The sequence below is a fragment of the Propithecus coquereli genome, unplaced genomic scaffold (genome assembly GCF_000956105.1).
Source record: "Propithecus coquereli isolate 6110/MARCELLA unplaced genomic scaffold, Pcoq_1.0 Scaffold327, whole genome shotgun sequence".
NCBI classification, from domain to species: Eukaryota; Metazoa; Chordata; class Mammalia; order Primates; family Indriidae; genus Propithecus; species Propithecus coquereli.
In genome coordinates this window covers 935,109-958,774 of record NW_012148919.1, presented here as the reverse complement: position 1 = coordinate 958,774, position 23,666 = coordinate 935,109, and the positions used below count along the sequence as shown (strand labels likewise).

The following is a 23,666-nucleotide window of genomic DNA, read 5'->3' as shown; positions in this document are numbered from 1 at the left end:
TGAAAACCAAACCCTAGCTACCTTACTACCCTCTTTTATTTTTAACACTAAATTAGAATATAATGACTTTTGGTCATCTATGTGTCAATTTTTTTTTCCTTGCACACGTGCACACACACACACACACACACACATAAACACACATATATGTATTAAATATATAAAGCTGGCTCTCATTAGTTCTTTTTCTTCCCCTCTTCTTCTCATCTTCTTTTTTACTTCTTTTGGGAAAATTGTGGACTAGTTGATCTTAAAAAAAAGTATTCTTTCATTTTGAACACCCATTAGAAATATCATACCCAGATAAATAGTTAGAAAATTATAAATATAGGAAAAAAAACTCAAAATGTATGTGTTTCTTTTCCATGTTTTTCTTTGGAAAAGTATAATATAATCAAAAAGTTAAACTGGGAGTTTAGGTAATGGCTTATGTTTTAGATAATTAAGTTCATGACACACATTCAAAATGTATAATTTTGTTATATGAATGCAGAGGGTAGTTTATATTAAAATGAGTTCATATACTATTCTGGATATTTAGCTGACTTGACTAATTAAGATGGATTAATTTTAACTTACAGACAACTCTATGTCTTCATTTTGATTTTATCATCTTGTGAAAATAATGTTAGTGCAATATTTTAATAAATACTACACTCATGTTTAATTTCTTATATATTAAACTTTAAAAAATATACATTGTGATATGGGTTTGGTAAGTTATAATTAACTTAATAAATAGTTTAAGATTACCAAAATACAAAATGGGTTACATTAAATTTCAATAAGTGATATCTTCTATTGAGGTTTTACCTTGAGAATTTCTGTTAGCGTTGCATATCAAAAGGGTCTTAGTGTGTTGGCTTTTATTATGATTTTTATTTTATTGTATTTTATTTATTTATTTATTTATATTTTTTACACAGAGTCTTGCTCTGTTACCCTGGGTAGAGTGCAGTGGTGTCATTTGGGCTCACTTCAACCTCCAGCTCCTGGGGTCAGTGATCCTCCTGCCTCAGCGTCCCAGGTAGATGGGACTACGGGTTCACACCACTGCACCCGGATAATTTTTTCTATTTTAGTAGAGACGGGGTCTTGCTCTTGCTCAGGCTGGTTTCTAACTCCTGAGCTCAAGCCATCCTCCTGCCTCGCCCTCCCAGAGTGCTAGGATTACAGGCATGAGCCACCGTTCCTGGCCATGATTTTTATTTCTTTTTAGACAACTTTAAGAAAATAGACTAATATTAATTGATTAATTAATGATAATTTTTCAATGTTTGAGTAAGAAAAATTACAAATATTGGTAATTGAAATATTTATAAATTGTCCTGGATTCTTATTTTATATATAAAATAGATGTAAATGAATATAACATTCAACGTGTTTTGAATGTTAAAAAATAAAGTTTGTTAATATGAAATAAAATGACTAAGGTATACTATACTCAAATAATGTTTTCCTTTTCATGAATACAATATTATGTAAAATATCTTAACTATGGCTTACTCTTAATCATTTTGACAAGTTAACTTCATCATAACCATTGCTACCTAGAGTTATATACTTTTAAGTTATTACTTGTAATCATTTCTTGCTTATGAATACCATGATTTGTGTTTATATTTCATTTCCACTGATGACACTAATGACTTTATCTAAACCTAATTACCTTCCAAAGGCCCCACCTTCAAATATCATCACATTAAGGATTAGGACTGCAACATATGACTTTTGGTGGGACACAAACATTCAGTCTATACAAATTCTTAGTCCTTCTAGTAAAGAATCCAACATATGACTACAATTTGACCATAATTTGATTAACCACCTTTGAATGCCACCCAGGTGCCTGTCGCCAGTTCCTTATAAAAAATTGTTGGTTTTCTGGATAATTTGACTCAAAAAAAATATATATATATATACACACACACACATATATATACACACATATATATACATACACACACATATATATATATTTTCTTTTTGAATATGAAACATCACAATAAATAAGAATAAAAATCTAAACCCTCCTCACTTTTTACATAGAAAGAAAATTTCTGTCTCCTTAGAACATCTCTAGGAAATGGTACAGGGCATGCTTCTTTGTCCCTATGTTAAATTATAGTGAAAACAAACAAAATAATTTTTGATCCAGGATATATTTGCTTCTGGGGGATAACACTGTGAACCCACAAAATAGCTAGCAAGACTACAGTCTGCTCTTCAAAACTCGCTTCAGGGGCCTTATCTTATTCTGCACACTAATCTAAAGCTATTATGATATAAAGTCAACGTAAGCCCAACCATTTTACCACTCTGCAAAGGATGCTTTAAAATAACCAGGCTCGAGTACTGGAATCACAAATGTTTCCTTGTTTCTTTTCTCTAGAGAGGAAATTCTAAGGCTCTGTGTAAGTAGTGTTCTTTCATACTGGAATAGGTATCATAAAGTCAGATTGCTTATTAAAATACTTATTTTGTAGTCTTATAGGAATTCAACATTAAACACATTTCACCAATAGTGGTTACAAATAAACTGCAAACTCAATGAATGTACTGCTCAGAGAACAAAATCAAGTAGACTGAAAACTTACTCTTATTCTTCTGTACACTTAAGCATTCCAAAAATTATTTCAACAGTTTATACCATGCAAAACTTTAGTATAAATAATAGTTGGATTACTATGTAAGCAATTTCAATTTAAACATGAAACCATATTATATTATTGAAATTGTAAGTATCCATTATTTTATTTCATATTTAATATATGCTGTTTCAATATATCAGGCAAAATTTAAGTACATTTAATAAAAAATATTGAGATATTGTCTTCTTACAGCTTGTTATAGAACTTGCTGTTTGCAATATTATGTTAAAAGTTAACACTAATATCAACATCTCGATGAAGGTAATGGACAAAATAACCTGAAATTATAGGGATTATCAAGAGGAATCATAATTAAGTGGACTTTATAATGGATGTTATATTACTGTTATAAATTCTGACTTCAGGTATTACTGCTTCCAGATATCGTGGGCTGAGAGATGGGTAAATGTTGGGAAAAAAATTTGAGATCTCAAAAAGTTAAAATTTAAGGATTGCTTCAGTTAAACACAGTAAAATATAATACAATTATTATAGGGAAATGTCTCTGAGTAAGAAAAATAAAATAGTTAATAAGATGCTTTATAATTAGGTAACCCGGAGAAAAGAAAAAAACTTCTATCATATAAGACAACAAACTAAAAAACAATTAATTTTTGTCCTCTCATATGCATTTCCAAATGAATCAAATTTTTCCAGTGTTTTGGTTTATTTATGTAGAAATATTAGGTTAGATAAGGTACACAGTACATAGCACTTTGCTGTAGGCAATGCGTTCCTTTTTTAGCAAGTCTGTCAGCTAGGCAGTCACTTTGCAAATATGCTCTGTCTCCCTATAACTGTGTTAATTTTCTTTGTGACTAAATAGTGACCAATGAATTATAGAGGAACCTGGTAGCTGCAGAATCAAACATGGCCAAGAAATGTATAGGAGAATCTCTCTATGATCTTTGTTATTTACCATATATAAAAATTCAGAATAATTCAGCCACGCATAGATAGAACTATTGACGATAATTTTTTAGAGCATTCTAGCTGCCAGAAATGTCATATAGAATAAATATATTACTTGCAGTAATATGTTTGAAAGCATTATTATTCACTTTTTAAATATTCTTCTTAAAGTACCATTGGCCTTATTAATAACTTCACTTTGGTTAGGAAAAAATAAATAAAAAGAAATGAATTTATTAAAATAATATTTATTGTAAATGACTATTAAATTTGTTATTATAAGACACATAATCTGATTATTGATGGATTGATAAATTGAACCACATGCTCAAAGCAGCCACCTGGTTAGCAACATGAAAATATTGATGAATGTTTTAATTCTATGTGCTTATACAAAAACATTCCTCAAACTTCAGTTTTCCAGGAATATTTATATGATTTTATTTCAAGTGTTTGCAATAAATTGTAAATCAAGATGCTAAAAGTATTCCAGATAATAATTCTCCGAAAGTATTTTCATAAAAATAGAATGCATTATTCAAGTATCTAGATTTTGCATTGTTTTTACAACCTCACAAATAAGAAAACAGAATAAATTTTCATGTCATTCAAATAAAATTGTCTTTTTTTCTGGATAAATTAACTAATATGTCAAGAAAATATTCCCCTGTCTAGAATTCTTGTCATGAATATCTGCACTATTTTGAATGTATAGATACTGCCTTAATATTGTAATCAACTTTAACAATGCTATCACAAGCAAACAAAATCAAATACATGGATTTATTTTTGCTGTATGGCCTACTTTTATTACATAAAGGCATACACTCTGATTTTATAATAAAAGTCAGAATATGTTTACATTTTAAAAATTTGTGTTATAGACAGCCTTCTAAAATACCATATAGTGAAATAGTTAAGGAAATATAAATTAAACACATTCGTGTAATATCAGTGGCTAGAAATAAGAAAAAAAACATGAAATAAACTACTCCTTAAATAAGAGTAATATTGCATTAATAAAAACATAATCTGAAAGGAAAGGTAACTAAAAGAAACTGTACAAAGCATAACAATCACATCTATACCTTTCATCTGGTCAGGCAGTCGATTGCAAAATATAATGTAATATTGAATAAATACTTAAATAAAGATAAATTTAAACTTACTATAGAGCAAAGAAAGTACTATCTCTTTTAGCATTATATCCTCGGGCTACTATGGTTATGAAAACATTCTCACGTTCATGACAAAGTGACAAATTTCATATACTTGATATTATTTCATAGTATTTCAAAATTTTGTTTTGCTACTGAATCTTATCCTAAAAAAATCAACACACAGAATTTGAATCTATAAAGCAAACTTGATGCCTATTAGAAGTGACAGTCTTCAGAGAATAAATGACAATTTAATACATAGTCTTTTAAGTTTTGTGCTTGGCAAAATGAAAAACACAAATAATAAAATATTATCATATTTCATAAGCTGCAGGAAATAATGATTTCTACTTCAATGTCTTATAAATATATCCGAAGCAAATAAAATAATTCCAGGTATTTGCATTAAGCGGTTTCTAATACATGCCACAGGGAATCAATGATCACACTCAGTGCTAAATAAACCCTGAGCCTGTTTAATAGTCACTGTAAGGTGCTCGTGAAAGGAGAGAGTTCAGTTATCATGGAATTTTGTAGCAACACAATAAATAGTGAGCTCATGGGTAAGGCTGTACAACTTTACAAGGGAAAACAGGAACTGACTCATGCCTAAATAGTTTTTTTATATATTTCCTCCCTTTCATGTTTTGTGTATGTTCAAAAACATAGAGAAAGAAAAATGAACAATTATGCTGAAAACTTGGCAATACTAGTTACTTTGTTCACCAAAACTCACAGCACTTCATCTGTGACTATTTGACTATCTGCTGTAATTGGAACAGCCTTAGCTTCTACTACAGGGAGGAGCTCAACCATAGTCAGAATATCAATCTGAAATCTGAAAGAAATTTATTACCCAGGATTAGATAATTTCTCATATGACGTTTAAAGTCCCATTAGCTTCAGTTGAAAAGAATTTTGGTAAAGAATTGAATCATGAAATTTTAAGAGACTGAAATATAATATCTCCCAGTCCATTCTACTGACATAATCATTATTCTGATCCAATTATTTGAGGATATTATTTCTATTTTAAAATAAATGAAAAAAGTAAATATAACAGATCATTACAGATACTTTTCCAGTGCTCCAATTTCAAAAGGAAACACAAATTATGTACTTAAAGTCACATCAGATACATCTGAATGATTCCTTCTCAAGCATTTGAGTAAACAAGAAGAAACTGTATATGCAATAAGGAGCAAGTTCATTAATTTTATTCTGAATACAGAAATATTCGGTTGCCTTAAGATAAATAATAATTGGCTAAGCTGATAGTATAAATAGAGAAGAATAATGACATAATCGAGACAAGTAGGGTTCATAAAAATTAACCCAAATGATAGTTCCTGTTATTGACAAGTGAAATGGGTTTTGTGCTGCTACAATTTATGATTAATTTTTATTTATTTAACAAAGATTTATTGTTCCTTAATTTGAAAGCTCAGAATTTTTAAAATGGAAATAAATGATCCTGTGCCCTATATGAACATTACCTTCATCCTGAACAATTTCATTGCTTCCTATTTGGGCTCTGGTCCTTTCATCATTCATTCACCAAATATTTAGTCAGCACCTACTTTGTCCAGGACTATAATAAGCCCTAGGTACCACCAATTTCACTCACCACTAATCTATTCTACTTAAGTCCACCATTTTCCCTGTCCCCCAGAATATCTTCCTTGATTTATTGATGTTTAGGCTATATTGAAGAGCATGGATTAGTTTGCTATTGTTTGAAGACATAATTCAACATCTTCAGAAAAATATGCCAAAAATTCTGCAACACAACTCCATATTATCCATTCATTCACTTTCCCCAATATGCAATCATATTATTCTGTATTTTATATTTTAGCTCTTCTCATCCCTCTCTTCTTGTTGAAATAGATCTCAGTATTTTCTTAATCCAAGCATCATTCTCTCTCTCTCTCTCTCTCTCTCTCTCTCTCTCTCTCTCCCCCTCTCCCCCCATTATCATTGATTCCTCCTCCCTCTGGGACTCTATTAAAGTGTGACTTAATTTCAGAGTCCAGTTTAAGGTCCTATTATTTTCTTAAGGACTTAATTAATTGCTCAGGTCATAATCAACAAAATTTGCTTTTATCAGTTGTATCAGACTTTAATCCGTTACCACATGTGCAGTCACTTAAGGGCTTCGTACACATGCTAAATCATAAACTTGCAGGAAGTCAGCAAAAATGTCTAGTATCTCCTGTTGGGTACCAATAACAGAGTGATAGGCCCTATATAAGAACTATTGAAGTGATTGATCATTTACTGTCATTAGTATATCTATTAATTGCTTAAAATAATTTATTCAGTATTGAAGTCTGAAAATACACAATGTAGATCCAGAAATATATTCAATATCACATCTCAAATTCAATGCATAAATTCATCATCATCATAAATATTTATGGTCTTTCAGAAACATCTTTGCATAAGAACCAACCAAATATCTATTTCTAAATGATTTATCCCAGATCCAGATGATAGCATGTTTATTACTAGTTACACTCAATAGCAAAAATCCATTACAGAAATAATTTGGGACTTGGACATCACTGTGAGGTGATTTGACTCAACTAGGAAGCATTAACCTGAATGTTCAACTGATAGTTAAAACTTACTTATTTAAATATGAACTTATTCCTTCTCATAATACCATTCTCCCTCCTGTACTTGACTTGTCTTCTATTTTTATTCATAATTTAGGGTACTCCTTTACCTGTACTTCTATTTTAAGCTACTACTATTTAAGCTGCCATGAACTATTTTGGAGAATATGGTAGATGAATAAATATTTGCATAATTTGTTTTCCCTCCTGAGATCTCTGATCTATTGATAATTATATTTAGCAAAGTTCCTTATCTCCTCAGTCAACCCAGTATCCTAAGAGTCAACAAATAGTGTCGATTATCATAATACTACCCATGACCCTTTCGTTCCACTATTCCTTTTCCATTCTAAAAGCTACTTCACTGGTTGAAATTCTTAACATTTTTCTGAATTTTTAAAAAAGATTGATAGTTGAAATTCTTGTCTGTAGTACAAGCAATCATGTACAGAATTCAAACTATCCCCACATAGTGTCTCAAAACATATACATTTATCATTCACTGACTTGCTGTCTGGTTTTAATTCTTTGCAATACAATTGAAAGTATTTCCTAACATAACTTAAAATACCTAGTTTAGTCTCATTTCTCACTGTACCTCCAGATCAGCCTTCCACCTTGACAAGGTTGTTTTATTTACTATACCTCACATGAAAAAATTTTCTATTGTGTCTTTAATGTGATTTTTTTCTTCTTTTGAGCTATCTGATTGACTCTTAGTTGAGAGAACTTGTTTTATCCTGTTTCTAAATAACTTATTTTTATCTATAAATTATCTCCTCAAGGCTAAGCCTTATTTTATACTTGTTCTGTAATTTCTTTAATCCATGACTTAGTACTGTATGGTATATACTTAGTAGTCACCAATAGAAAAAAATATATACTATGTTTATCCTTTTTATAGTCATATAACTAGCTGTCTTATTCTTAAATACTAATTGTATTTATTTAAATTTTAAGAGAAAAATCTGGAGGAGTATATTTTTATAAAATTCTGCTATTTGTAATTGTATTTTGCAAGAGCATAATTGGAAAAGAACATATTCAAACACATGCAGATTCATCATGAGGAACCATTATTTGTGTTTCTGCTTCCTTTAGCACTTTCACAAAATCATTTCTGATTGGCCAACACAGATCATGGTAATTGGTAAGCCATCTTTGCCAACTCAGGGAGGAGTGAGACACAGATGCAAACTGAGAAGAATTAAATTGTACATTTGTTGTTTTTTGAGCACACTGTAAGACATGAATGAGACATTTGCTTGATCTGTAATATTGGATTAATTGAAGACATTTTTGACCTTGTCTTCTATTTTTATCGATGATTTAGGATACTTCTTTACCTGCAATTGAAGACATGAAATAGTAACTTTTGGCACATTAAATATGCATTGGGCTATCATCAAAGTATTTGATAAATATCTTTGATACACCAATAAAATTAATCTAATAGATATTTATATTTGTCTTGCTGCTTCCTTTTTCTGAACTCCCCTTTTCTTTCCAAAGATGTTTAGCATGCTCCTATGTGCCTAGTCTCTATTACAGTCCTTTCCTGTCCTGGACAAGCCCCCAAGGTATAACTTAATGAACTTTCTGGATGATTCCTTTTTTCAGAGTTCATATACCTACTACTTACCAAGACCAAAAAGGTCAATCTCATCAAGAAGACATCTAAAACATACTTAAATATTTCTAGTCATATATTTTTACTAGTATTTTATAGAAATAATTATATTTCAATATGAGCTATTATCTGAAATTGATGAACTATATTAGCTAAACAGGGTCTTAAATCACAACTTGAGTTCAAACCATCTCGTGGTGAGTGAAATGTTCCTGAAAGAATAAAGTTTATTGCAATACGCAGAGTTATCCTGCATTTCTGTTAGTTTGTCTTATAAGAAATTACTCTGAGTTAACAGATTAGACTAAACATACACAGCCTTAGATTGATCATAGCTAATAAGTGAAATATACCAAATATAGTTGTCATTCTTAAACATACCTTGAGAGGGATAAGTCTGCAATTGGCCTACACACTATATCCAGATGAGATAGCTACCACCTGCCTTAAACCTTTAAAGAGTACCTGGCATCACAAGAAAGACTGGGAAGTCTTCCTTAACTTCTCCTACATTTTATTTCAGAGAAGTTAATTCTGATGACAAGAAGCTCCAGGCAATACTTTGACACAAATATGCAGGACAGCAATTGAAGAGACTGCATTCAGTTTACTATTGGAAAAATGGATACCCTGATTTCAGTAATAACATGGACCTAGTATTAAACTTTTTGTCTTGGTTTGTTTTGCTCAATTATCTTTAAATGAAACCTCTTAATTTGTCTCACACTAATTATAAGATACCAGTCAGTATTTTGCTTCCCTCCTGTCATTACGAGAAGCTGGAGAAAAATTTTAATCACTTCATATTTGGAGATTTCCAGCTTTCTTCAGATTGACTCTGATCAAAGCCTAACATACCTCTTTTGATCATCATCACTGAAATAAGTTCCTGTGAAAACATCAAGGTAGATGCATATTGGAAGTCAATAAGGGATTAAAATAATTCTCCTAAGTAAAGCAAATTCCACTGGGCATACGCTTTGTAGAGTTTCTAAAGTTTGGGTATGAAATGAGTTGCTCAAACATCTTTACTAAAAAAAACTTCAGGGATAAGGGAAAATATAAGTTTATTATTTTTAATACTAAGGGCATTAAGAGAATTTGGAATGTGTCAAAACCTATGCCAGACACTTTGGAGAATGCAAAAATAATTTATCAGTTCCTGGTTTAAAGTAATTTATAGTGTAATAGAGCATAGGGTTATTATTTTCTGGTACTTCCAGTTAAGCAGTGGTATATTAAGCTGTGTTGAGAAACTGCCTGTTATATCTTCATCTGATAACCCTGTTTTCAGTTGGTTGATTTTTTCAAAACAGGAATTATTAAACTACCCACTCTTCTGTTCTTTACACATGACCCTTTGGACTTGCATAGCAGTTGAAAGTCATTGCGAGCAGCTACATTAATCAATTTAATGTGTACATACATGCTGGAGGATAATTGTTTAAAGTGATATTCACCAGTGCATATGGTAACATAGTAGGTTTCTTAGCATGGGAACTACCTGTATTCTTACTATGGCATGCACAATGTCACTACAGAACAACCAATCTTATTTTTCTTAAATGTGACTGATTGGTATTTTTGTTTTGTTTTGTTTTGTTTTTTGCATCTGTATTTCTTTTGTAAAATGGAGACATTATAACATCTTCAAAGGATGTGAGAGTAAATGGTAGCGTATGGAGACTTTGCCAAGCACAAGACTTACTAACAGAAAAATTACTCAACAAACGTAACTGCTCCCCATACCCTTTCCCCTTTCCTCACCGTTCTGTCTTCTCATATAGACTTATGAAGCTTATTCCAAGTGAAATGAAGGTGTTACTTCTTATCTCAGAGAAAGAAAAGCCCATCCTGACCTAGGTCAAAATTTAGCTCTGGAAATGATTTTGATTTTTTAATACATAGAATCTTTGATTTCCAACTTGTGATAACATTAAATTACCAGGCCCATGAGAAATGCTAAGTAATTAAGATTTATGATTGTCATGATAAACTACAGTCATCATATATAGAGGTTTGTATAAATATTATTTCTATTCATAATTTGGTCAGTTTCTATGGAATTGTTAATATCACTTATCAATTAATGCTATTTGCATTTATGAACCTCTTTAACTCACAGTTTTGCTCTGGTTTCTAGAACACATTATAATGGAGTCCTAGTCTTTTTTGCATATTGAATTGATCAGTTTTGTTTTCACCATGAAACATTGCCATATGTAAAGTTCATAACTGCCAGAGGCAGAAAGAGATTTTTGGGAAGATTCTTAATGGTAAGACTGTTTTTCCTCTCTCAAGTGCCTATATTTTGAAATGGAATCAATTGGAAATATTGGAAGTACTTTTTATAAAAACAAAACGTTAGCTATGAATACTATAAAGAAAAAAGTTATTTATATTAATAAATATATGTATAGGAATACATGGTTTACATATAAGAATTAGATATATATATGATATGTATGTATAAATTATATAATGCATATCAAAACATTTATAATTATAGCATAGATAGTATTAGAAAATAATATGCTAAAGTTGAAACTTATGCTGAGAACAGAGGAATTGTCCATTATTGGAACTAAGTACTAGTCAAAAACCATAAAACAAGCTGTCTACCAGTGAAAGAGTAGAGAAACTTTGTGTCCAGAAAGTGATGCCTTCCTGGACTAAAGATTTTATCACTAGTACTGACAATACCTCTTTTTTCTTTTTCTTTTCTTTTTTTTTTTTTTTTGCTATTACTGCTTGCTGACATTATTGTCCATGGGTCTCTCATGTTTCTGCCAAGTATGTGAAGACAGCCGTTCGTTGCCTTTGTTCTGGACTATCCTTTCAAGAATGTTTGAACAGCAAACAACTTTGGAAGCTAGAGACAGTGTTTCCCTCTGGAGCAAATGACAGATTTGGTTACTGTTCAGTTAGAAGTAAAAAATAAAGAAAAGAAAAAGAAGATAACATCTTCTTTCAGAGTAAAGAGCAGCATGCTCACTGCCCATTACAAAATATTTAGGTTCCTTGGGCTTAGGGCTCCTTTCCTGTGATACAACTTATTACTTGTCCAGGTGTCACCTGGCCCTCTTCACATCAATCTATGGTAATTGATATTTGTGGAAATGGGTTGAATGCTGACATTCTGGTTACTACTATTGCCATGAACACTGTTTAGTCTTTTGCTCTAACCCAGGAGTCTTATATTTTCTGCCAGCATCCATGAAACCATGGCTAGGTAAGTGCTAGCTTGCAAGCAGAATAAGATTTCAGATTCTTTACAGTTTCTGACATATCTCAGGTCTCAGCCCTGCTCACTTGGGTGGATAATAGCAACTTCTGAATTTCAGATTTTGCTCACCTGTCTGTTAAAAACCTTTATCTGTGATCACCCTACCTTGCTATTACACCATAATCTTACATAATAAATACTTAGCTTGTATTTCCCTAAACTACTTCTGTATTTTTTTTCTCAATCAGCAAATTGAAGTAGAAAGTTAATATTAATTCTAGAAAAAATGCTAGTCGGCATATAGTTATATACCTTCCTTTTACCTAATTTGCTATTTCCATCGCAAGATACAATTTTGACCATTTTATTTCTTACAGTTTCATATTGATGCTTTTTCCTTCCTACACTCAGGGCTGCTGCCCTAGCTCAAATGCTAATCTCTCTTAGCGTTTGACATAATAATCTAACTTGTCTTCTGATTAAATCTCCCTACATGTTGTTGCCCCAGTTCACCCTTTTTCAAAAACACACAAAAAACACAAATGATTATGCTATTCCCTGGGGTAATACCTCCAGTGGTTCCCCCAAAGAACATTCCAAACGTGACAGAACACTATAAATCTCTCAGTTTTCTGTCTACTAATTTTTCCAGTGTCATCTTTCATTGTTTTTACATGATTTCTATGCTGCCGGTTTGCCAAACACTTTGCAATAGTCTACGGCATGTATTTACTGTTGCTAATTAGCTCCCTCTACTACCTAAAAATCCCTCCTTCTCCTGAGTCCCTGACAAACACCTACTTCTCTTTTAAGACTCAGTACATGTTACTTCCTTTATGAAACTTTCCTTGATGTTGGGGGACATGGACTACTTCTCCCTTTGTGCCCCCTATATTTTCTGTACTTATTAGCATCATATTCACCTACAACACTTAACGGCACACATTTATTTATTTCTGTTTCTATCTGCCCCTAGTGGACTATTACATAACTTTCTATGTCCCACAACTAGCAAAACACCTGACACACAGTTGACATTGATATATGGTGATGAATAAGTAACACATTAAAAATGCATTATTGATTAAAATATGTTCTTGAAAAAGTATACATATCCATTCATCTATTCATGCATTCATCTATGCAAACTTCCACCTTATACATTAAGAAACATAACCCTAATGTTCTTATTAAATCCTCTTCTTTTTGGTCATTCAACATGTCAACACCACTGGATAATACTTGTAGTTCAACATACAAAATATAAGCAGAATATAGTTACTACTGCAACCCCAGAACAAGCTAAGATCATCCGCACTTGAGGTACTGCAATACCCTCCTGACTAGTATATCTGCTCTAATCCTTCTTCTTAATTCTGCTTATTTTTCGTTTGCCTCCTCCTCATCCATTTTGCACTAATTTCTGTCCTGTTCAGTTCTTTCAGAGACTGAACTTTCTGGCAGTGCATTGCCTGACTTGCTTGCTGATTCGCTTTTGACTGGGTTTAGCTAAAGAGAATTATAAGTAGAAGGTCAGAGAGTGGAAGGGAAGGTAAGAATATTTCTTCTCTACTCCTACAAAATGTGGCTGTGATACTGCCCTTTATGACTGCAGCTCAAATAGGGCAGACTCTGCCATAGCTCTGGTCTCTAGGCTATAATAATAAGGGTCCCTCCATCATCCCTTTAGTTCCAGGTCTCTGAGTCCTCAATACACCTTGTTGGTTTCCCTGGCCAAACCTCTGTGCATAGTGCCTTCATTAATAACTCTTCAATTGAAATATTAGAAAAATATGTATAGATATAAAAAGAATTTATCTATAAAAACTGAGAATCAAAAGGTACAAGACAATAGAGAATTTAAAGACAGAAGGGCTAAAGAAAGAATAGAAACTTAGAATTCCTTGGAAGATAATTTGGACACTACAGATTTAAAAGCAATATGCTATATTCTTGGTCCATGATGTAATTTCACTTATTAGTTGGCAGGGTATACTAAAAAATATTAGAGAGTGTCATATAGAGTTATCGCCTGGGACATTTCTAAAATAGTTTAGAGTTGCTATTAAAAACAAATTTTCTCTTCCCTAATGACTAATATTGCACTGTTATCTGTGTATTGTGATCAGAATTCTCCATATGGAAAGGATCACACAGGAAATATAATAAATTGGCTAGAACTTATAAAGGACACCCCTATGGATATCATAGATAAAAAAGTAGCATATACTTAGCCAAATTTCATTAGTATGTTTATGTTAGTAAGACTTTGTTAGTAAGTTTCTTTTAAACACTGCAATTCTCAAGATAATATCTAATTAGAATTATATAGTGATTGATTTAAATAAATCTGATAAAATATGAATGCATTGTTTTGTTTCATATATCACCCTCCTTTCTTAAATATAATTAATAAAAATTGAACAGTAATTTTAACAATGATATATGATTTAAACATATGCAAAATATTTTCATATATTTTATCTCATTTTAATATAATGTTTTGAGGAATGTAAGAAGGTGTTATTATATTAGATATGAAGGAATTAAAAATCATGAAATTGAATGCCTCGGCCATATTTATTAAGCTTGAAAGAGTTACAGCCAGAACTCACATTAAAGATTTTTGATTCCTGAACCTTTCATTAAATATATTTGTTTTTAAATCTGTGCTAAAATTTTATACCATATTATTTATGAATAATACAGGCAAATTTGTTCTTCTTCTGTCGGAAAGAAGAAAATTAACTCAGAAGAGATTGTGAAGAATGAATACAAGTGGGGAAAGATGTCACTAGAGTTAGGCAACTAACATGCAGTTCATTGAAAAAATGATAAGGCCTAATTTAAAAGCAATGCTAACATACACAGAGCTGAGATTTAAAACATTTTAAAAATGTACATTTAAGAAAAAATAAAATGCTTTGTGACACCAGGAATAAGAAAGTAATAGCTGTTAAGAAAAAACTTTATTTACAGAGAAAACATATTTCTACCATTGTTTACGGACATGAAATAAAGACAAAATGTCATTCCACTCTCTTAAAAAACCGACTGATTGATGACGTGGGCATTCACTATTTAAATGGATCTTTATATTTCAGGCATAACTTATTGATCTGCCCAATTTTATACATATTTTAGAATATACTGAGAATAATGAATATTAGGGTAAATGTCTATTAGCACAAAGTGAAATCTAATGGTCAAGATAAAAATCCATCTTTTATTTTTATAAGAGATGAATATTATATGTGATTATTCACTGAAACCAGTTTCAGGTGTTCATTGTGATTAAATATTCATCACTTCTAAATTCTTACCTCAAATTTGCCATCTCTTAGCCTTCTTTTGAAAAGAGTATAGCACTTAAGCTGAATTGTAGCAAATTGAGAAGTTGTTTAATGGTTTGGAAAAACCTCACAGCTGACTGAATCGAGAATAACACATTCATTATTATTTATGACTCTATTTCCAGGTCTTTATAGGTCAGTTTATTGAATTCACTGAATATCTTCTTTTCCAGCTTAGCAAAGCCAATTTTGCATGCTACTATGTGGTAGACAGACTCAGAAATGGAGGAAAGCTAATTTCTTTAAATATAAAAAGACTTAAAATACCCTTAATTTAGGATAATTTACTCTAAATAAAAATCCATGGTGTATTAACCTTAACCACAAAGAATTAAAAAACTTTAAGAAATATAACCACCTAGGATATTGATTACCTCGTATTTCTGTGTATCAACCTTTCCATGGGTCTTTAATAGATGTTATTCGGAATAAGTGTTCATCAGAAAAGTCAAGGATTTCATGAGTTATAGTTAAGGGATTATTTGTATTAAGATATTTGAGAGACAATTCTTTCACAATCTGCATTGTGAAATTTCAAAATAGGGATATGGCATGATGAGTTTATAGGTTTATACATTTTTTTTTAAAGTGAAACACTATTTTGGTGAATACCTTCAAATGATATTTGTCCAGGGACAAAGTGCTGGGGAAATATTAATGCTAATCTAGAGTAAATCATTGAAAACATTTCAGATGCCAATGTAGAAGTAATAATAAGATTGAATAATTGAAACACAAAGTATTTTTGTTGTTTAGTAATTTATAATTTCAACATAAGCATTTGTCACTTTATTTTGAGGGAGACATAGGATATTTTGACTTAAAAGATCACATGTTTAATCCTTATACATATATTTAACATGTACTTAGTCTGCCTAAGTGTTGAACGATTTATAACTCTAGCCTACTTGAAGTACCAAAAGAAAAAAAGCAAGAGATAATCCATGGAATTATGAGGTATTTGAATTTCAGAAAACTGTTGCAATAGGGGTATATAACCTCAGAATATCATTTTATTAAAAACCAGGGGACAATAAAAATAATTAAAGGTATTCTTAAGAGAGTCTATCAAATATGTTTTTAATGTAAAAAGTATTTTAAGTATTTTGAGAAAATAACATATAACTTTAAATATAGATTTTGATCATAAATTCTGTAGTATTATACATGATAATTTAAAATATAATGAAAATATTAACTTTCATTAAATTTCCTCTTCTAATTTTACTTTTTGCTTATCATAGATTAACTCTCCCTCACCTGCAATCATGACTTGTTTAAGTTAGTTGTTGCAGCTTTGACACACCATGAAAATAAGAAAGGTATATGTAGTCATGTCCTTTAAACTGCACCAGAAAAAATCATTTATGTAATGCTTCTTTTAAATGACTATTTTTCTTTTTTTTTTTAATTTCAGAATATTACAGGGGTACAAATGCTTTCGTTACATATATTGCCTTTGCACCACCCAAGTCAGGGCTACAAGCGTGCCAATCCCCCAGACAGCACGCACGGCACCCATTGGGTGTGAATTTACCCATCTCCTCCACCCCTCTCCCACCTACCTGACACCCAATGAATGTTACTTCCATATGTGCACATAAGTGTCGATTAATTAGTATCAATTTAACAGTGAGTACATGCGGTGCTTGTTTTTCCATTCTTGTGATACTTCACTTAGAAGAATGGGCTCCAGCTCCATCTAGGTTAATACACTAGGTAGTTCATCATTTTTTTGTGGCTGAGTAGTACACCATGGTATATATATACCACATTTTATTAATCCGCTTGTGTATTAATGAGTACCTGGGTTGTTTCCACATCTTTGCAATTGTGAATTGTGTGCTATAAACATTCAAGCACAGACTTCTTTTTAATAAAATGGCTTTTTTTCCTTTGGGTAAATACTCAGTAGTGGGATTGCTGTATCAAATGGTAGTTCTACTTTATTTCTTTGAGGTGTCTCCATGTTATTTTCCATAGAGGTTGTGCTAATTTGCAGTCCCACCAGCAGTGTATGAGTCTTCTTGTCTCTCTGCATCTACACCAACATTTGTTGTTTGGGGACTTTTTGATAAAACCATTCTCATTGGAGTTAAGTGATATCTTATTGCGATTTTGATTTGTATTTCCCTGATGATTACAGATATTGAGCGTTTTTTCATGTTTGTTGGCCATTAGTCTGTTTTCTTTTGAAAAGTTTCTGTTCATGTGCTTTGCCCAGTTTTTAATGGGGCTGTTTGAGTTTTTCTTGCTGATTTTCCTAAATTCTATATAGATTCTACATAATAACGGTTGAAACTTGATAGTTTTTAAATGTCCTTCAGAAAAATATAAATATTTTGCTTTAAAATTAATAATTAAATTTAATTCTTTAAAATCTATTAATATTTATTAAATCATTATTCCATGCCAAATAAAGACAAATTTATTTTAGTGAAAAAAAGGAATCCTTAGAAGTATACCAAAAATATTTTAAGGTATCACATTAGTACTTTTTAGATTATTGTTCTATAATTCATTTATAATGGAAGAAATAAAGAGTATGCATAAAATTGGTGTGAAAACTGATGGGTTTTGATGATCAAATTTAAATGCTTTTTGAAATAAATATTAAATATTTTACACGTAGTATTCTCTTTAATCCCTTTTCTACAATATTTTATTCTGGGTACTTTAATTAAACCTCAGTTTTCTGAGGTATAAAGAAAATATCCAAAATACAGCAGACACATAGTGAAACATTTAATGAAAAAATATGCAGAAAACACATAGCATTATATCAGCATATTTAACTGCTAAATAAATCAAAAATATTATGTCTATTGAAAATATTAATAGATATTTATATAGACATATATTTAAAAGGTGTAATTGATAGTTTAAAATATAAACATGGTGATATTATTTACCACTAATGATACTATATATGTATTTAAAGACAGTATTAGAGAAATAAATGACATGGGTATATATTTATTAAGATGATGGTTAAATGAAAGTTAATAGGCTCAGTAAATAACAATTATGTGATTATAAATTTCAAGGAAATAGTTATAAATTACTAAATGTTACTTAATTTTTCAGGAAAAAATTTTCTTCTAATTACAATAAATTTAGGAGGCTTTGTGGTTTAAGTAATGGATAATTCATGGTTTAAGTAATGTAAATTTCTATTTGAGGTATAACGAGAAAAATTGAAATGTTTAGTATTTATGTTGTTTTTTCTACTCTGGATATCAAGATGAGAGTTTACACTTCAACATGTGATAAATGCCAAGAGTCGAAAAATAATTTTTTGTTTGAAAGTTTGTTCTCACGGATGGAAAAAAAAATCAAGTTTTAGAGTTGGGAATTCCAAATTTCATTTGACATGTACCAATGAGTTATTAAATTATATTATCTAAAATTGTCTGCTTTAATTCTTAGAACCTAAATTTCTACCTGAAAAAAATATTAGGGGGCAGGTTTTGAAGGTTTTTTTCTGCAATAATAATCTATGAAAATAAAATAGGTACACATTTCAGTATGGCATCATGTTATCATTCACAAGTTTTTAATTATAAAAGCAAATTCTAAGTAGACCTGAATTGGCCTGATGAGGAAGCTAACAGTAGGTAAAAGATGTAGGAGTAAACAAAACTTCAAATCAGCAAAGGTAAAAATGTTTATAAATTATTGTTCGTTATATGTTAATCATTGTAAGAATCATGTACAAACCTTATATTAATGGTCCAGGTTCAAGAAAAAAAGTGTTTCCCTTTCATTTTAATAGCTTTTCATAAATACCCTAAGATGTCTAGAAGCTTTAAAAGTCAATGTGCAAGGCTTTAAAATGCCAGATTAAATTAAACTTTTCTTTGACTCTGGTTGGACATTGAGGGAAATGTACAGCCAACTATAAATAAACATTGCATTCATTTTCTTTTAGTGAAAGAAGAACCACATTAGTGTCAGATACAGCTGGAGTAAAATTTGATTTCTAGAACTTAATAAGAAGAGGGTAATGATGCTGATTTCCAATTTACTCATTTGTCAGTGGGAATAACAATATCTACTACATAGAGATATTGTAGAGATTAAATGAGATAAAATTGATTGGTAACTAAAGAAAAAACTAAATATCTGTTAATTCCTATTCTATCACTATTCTTCCATCCCTACTGTCTTTATAGGAACCTTCAAAATTGCTGGATTCAAGATATTTTTATGATCTTCCAAGTTGGAGAGCAAACACAGAAACAACACTCATTACATAGAAATATCTCTGTGTATGTTCATATCTGGTCAACTCAGATTTAAGAAAAACTGGATTTTCCACTAGCTCTATGACCTGTAAAAAAATCACTTAACCTCTTTGAGCCTGTTACTCTCTCTGTATAGTATAATTAATAATCCTTACCTCGAAGCTGTGTTTTTATGATTAGAAATATTCTGTGTAAAATTCTTACAATGACACTCAATTTATTAACATTAGTTATGGAAGTGATAGTCTCTCCTATATCCAAAGACATTTTATGAAAAGAAAATATTTTTTTCTTTTTCTTCCTGCATATCTGTTATTTGAAAGTATATGTAAAGATATGTGTGTAATATCCTCAATTTGAAAGGTGAGGAATGGAGAATAGATATATGCTACATTTATGTCTATTGGACACTGTGATAAATGTTAACTTAAAAGCCTTTTTCTAGTTAGTTACGCTAAAAAAAAATATTTTATGGGCTAATGTTAATAAATATTGCTTCACTAACCAATGTATATTGGCTTAAGCAATAAGAAATAAATCTCCTTGTAACCTGTAGCCTTAGAAATGACTAAGCAATAGGAAGTTACTCTCTGTTGCGATTTAACAGTTTAATGACATGTACAGGAAGGAATGTCTCCCCAAATCTTATGACAAAAGAGTGAGGAAAGAGGGCACGAAGTAAAGACATGCTGAGAAGAAGGAGCCCTGGTCATATTCGTGGCCTCTTCTGATATGTGTCCTACTAGTTCTGATAATTTTGGAGCACCAAGACTCTTAAGTTCCTCACATTTCAACAAACACTCAAGGTTCACACTGTCATAGCACCTGTCAATGGCTAATAACCTGTTATCATTGGCTAATAATGATCATTGGCTATTTCTGCCCGGAGAGAGGACACCCAGACCCTAAAATGACCTGGCATCAGATCCCAGGGTAGGAGATTTGCAAAAATCCACTAGTTGGCATCACAATTTATTCTTTATCCAGATACCTAAATTCACATTCGCATTTCTCTCTAAGAACCTGGTGTTATGATAAGCTCACTTAGTTTGTTTAGGCAAAATATTCATAAATTATTTCCTTCAATTTTTACTCCTTTAATCATGTCAGCAGCCAAAGGAAGCACAATTATTACCTTATTTATAAAGCTTCTTTTCTTTTTCATTTTTGGTATTATGATGTGTTTTTAACTTTCCAGTCTTAATATATGACCATAAATCTCATTTCCGCACTTGCTATTAACACTGCATACTTGCCTATCACTCCTTCTGGATGTGCCGATTCTCTGTCTTACTTTCCTGGTAATACGTGGATTAGTAAAAATTTTGACGGTAGCTTGGACCCAAATGAAAAATCTGATGAATAATGTAGGCCTTCCATCTCTATTCCCCCCCGCAAAATACATACACATACAATTATACTTATTCATTCAGAGGTCAGTTCCATCTTCAACCATATTTTTGAATAGCCTGAGAATCCAGGGACCCTGGATTAACAATGTTGAGCATAGTTAATTTTGTAACACCTCAAGTTAGTTTAAAGATGCAAGCCGGGTGCGGTGGCTCACGCCTGTAATCCTAGCACTCTGGGAGGCCGAGGCTGGTGGATAGCTCGAGGTCAGGAGTTCGAGACCAGCCTGAACAAGAACGAGACCCCGCCTCTACTAAAAAATACAAACACATGATCTGGACAACTAAAGATACATATATATAGAAAAAATTAGCCAGGCATGGTGGCGCATGCCTGTCGTCCCAGCTACTCGGGAGGCTGAGGCAGTAAGATCGCTTGAGCCCAGGAGTTTGAGGTTGCTGTGAGCTAGGCTGACGCCACGGCACTCACTCTAGCCAGGGCAACACAGTGAGACTCTGTTGCCAAAAAAAAAAAAGAAAAAAAAAAAGATGCAAGGCTCAGAATCAGGGAACTAGCTACTCTTCCTCTAACAAGTTGAATGAACTTAATATTCTTATCAATTTTCTTATGCCCCTCTTAACTCATTTTAGTAAAATGTGATAGTGACTTACTTGGTGTCTAGAGTCTCCTTAGTTTTAACTATCAAAGATTCTATAATTTCAGTACTATTACCTCCTAACTATACTATTCAGGAATATGTTGGGCCTTAAAAATGCCATAGAATATGTATTATCATCAAAGAATGATCACATTATTGCATCTTAGGTCAAATTTACATGATAGACGGACAATGTATTATGATTAGATGTTTTACATATATTATCTAACTGATTATCACAAAACTTTTGTGTAGCACTATGATTATATTTTACAGATAAGGAAATTGAATATTAGAGAAATTAAGTGACATTACCATAGTCATGCAAGAAATCATGAGTCAATAAGGGACAGAGATAGGATTCAGATCCAAGATCTATCACCCATCATTTTCCACCATCAAATTTATCTTAAAAAGGGTATTTGATTAAAGTTTTTAAAATGTGAAAAAAGAATTAAAAATGTGTTTCGTGGTTTAATATCGGATTTTTCATTAGGTCGTATCTATTAAAAGAGCATCACACATAATTACCTGTGGTGGAAGCAGTGGCAATCTTATAAAGGCAAGAAGCATACTCAGGTCATTGCATCTCCTCTGCATGTCGTACTTGACCCACATCATTAATGCATGGAAAATGGTTTCTTCATCAGGAACATTTACATCATCACTGGCCAGTAGTTTGTGGAGCTCCTCAGCTGGAAGGAGTAAAAACTCTTGATTTCTGATAACTTCCATTATGTTTTCCTGCAGGGAAAAAACATCTTGGCATAAATTCGGCTTTACTTTTATTTAACTAGTAAAGCATCTTAGAAAGAAATGAGAAAAGTAGTCAATAACCTTTGTTCTCATTATAACATAATCCTTGAGACTCATTCCTTCAGAAACTAGAAGCTGTTAAGATGAAAGCAATGTAACTGTAATTGAAATGTAAATGTATCACAGACAGCACAGATCTTGTAATAACTGGAGGATTATAATGTTGAGCTTTGTTATGCAGGCAGAATGTACTAAGTGATTAAATGTTCAAGTTTCAAGTGTACTGCTATATTTAGTGAATATGAAAAGAATAACTTTTAACATTTATAAAAGCTCGACTATATATATATACATATGTATATGTATGTATATATGTATGTATGTATGAATCAGAAAATGGCAATAAAATTACACAGAGAAAAGTAACACTATAAGATGCATCATTACTTATTCAAAAGGCAAAAAACAGGACAGATAGGCCATAGAAATCACAAAATCCCATATGTTCCACCTTCTTATTATATCTCATACCTCCCTCCTTTCATGACAATTTCTTTGGCTTAATTCAGTTTCCTATTTGTTTTCTTCCAGATTGCTGACATAACCTCCTAATTACTCTGCCTGATGCTATTCTTAGCTTCTCAATAGCATCCTCTATATTGATGCCAGAATGATATTTCTAAAGCATAAATATGCTCATAGCATTCTTCTGAAGTTTTTGTTCTCTTGTGTTTTATGGTCTCCCCTTGTCTTTGTTTCAGATTTTTCGTATAACCACGCTGGTGTTACAATCTGACCTCTTCTGGTTCTAATCATTCATTTTCTTTCCTGATTTGCATGTCAGTTTCCAAAACTACTTTTTTTTTTTCAATTTTCCAAGCTGTTTGACATGTCCTCCTTTATTTTCTCCTTTGCGAAAAATGGATTTTATATACTTTTTTTCCTAATTCCTGTCATATTTCAAGATTGGATTCAAGAGATACCTGTTGTACATGGGCTTTTCAAGCATCTATTCAGTCTCATTTGATCTGGCTACCCCTCCAGGGAACCCTCGCAATGCACGGTGTGTATATCCCTGCCACAGCAGTTACCAAACTGCAGC

The 23,666-nt window shown here is 31.6% G+C and overlaps 1 protein-coding gene across 2 annotated transcripts in view; it reads right to left on the bottom strand.

Annotated features, from left to right (window-relative positions):
- KLHL1 (kelch-like family member 1) overlaps nt 1–23,666 on the bottom strand; it is a 347,076-nt gene that overhangs the window by 125,312 nt on the left and 198,098 nt on the right. For both annotated transcript variants that reach the window (XM_012650443.1, XM_012650442.1), the window contains one exon: nt 22,340–22,552. In XM_012650443.1, the coding sequence (XP_012505897.1) occupies nt 22,340–22,552 (213 nt within the window). The remainder of the gene's footprint in view (nt 1–22,339; nt 22,553–23,666) is intronic.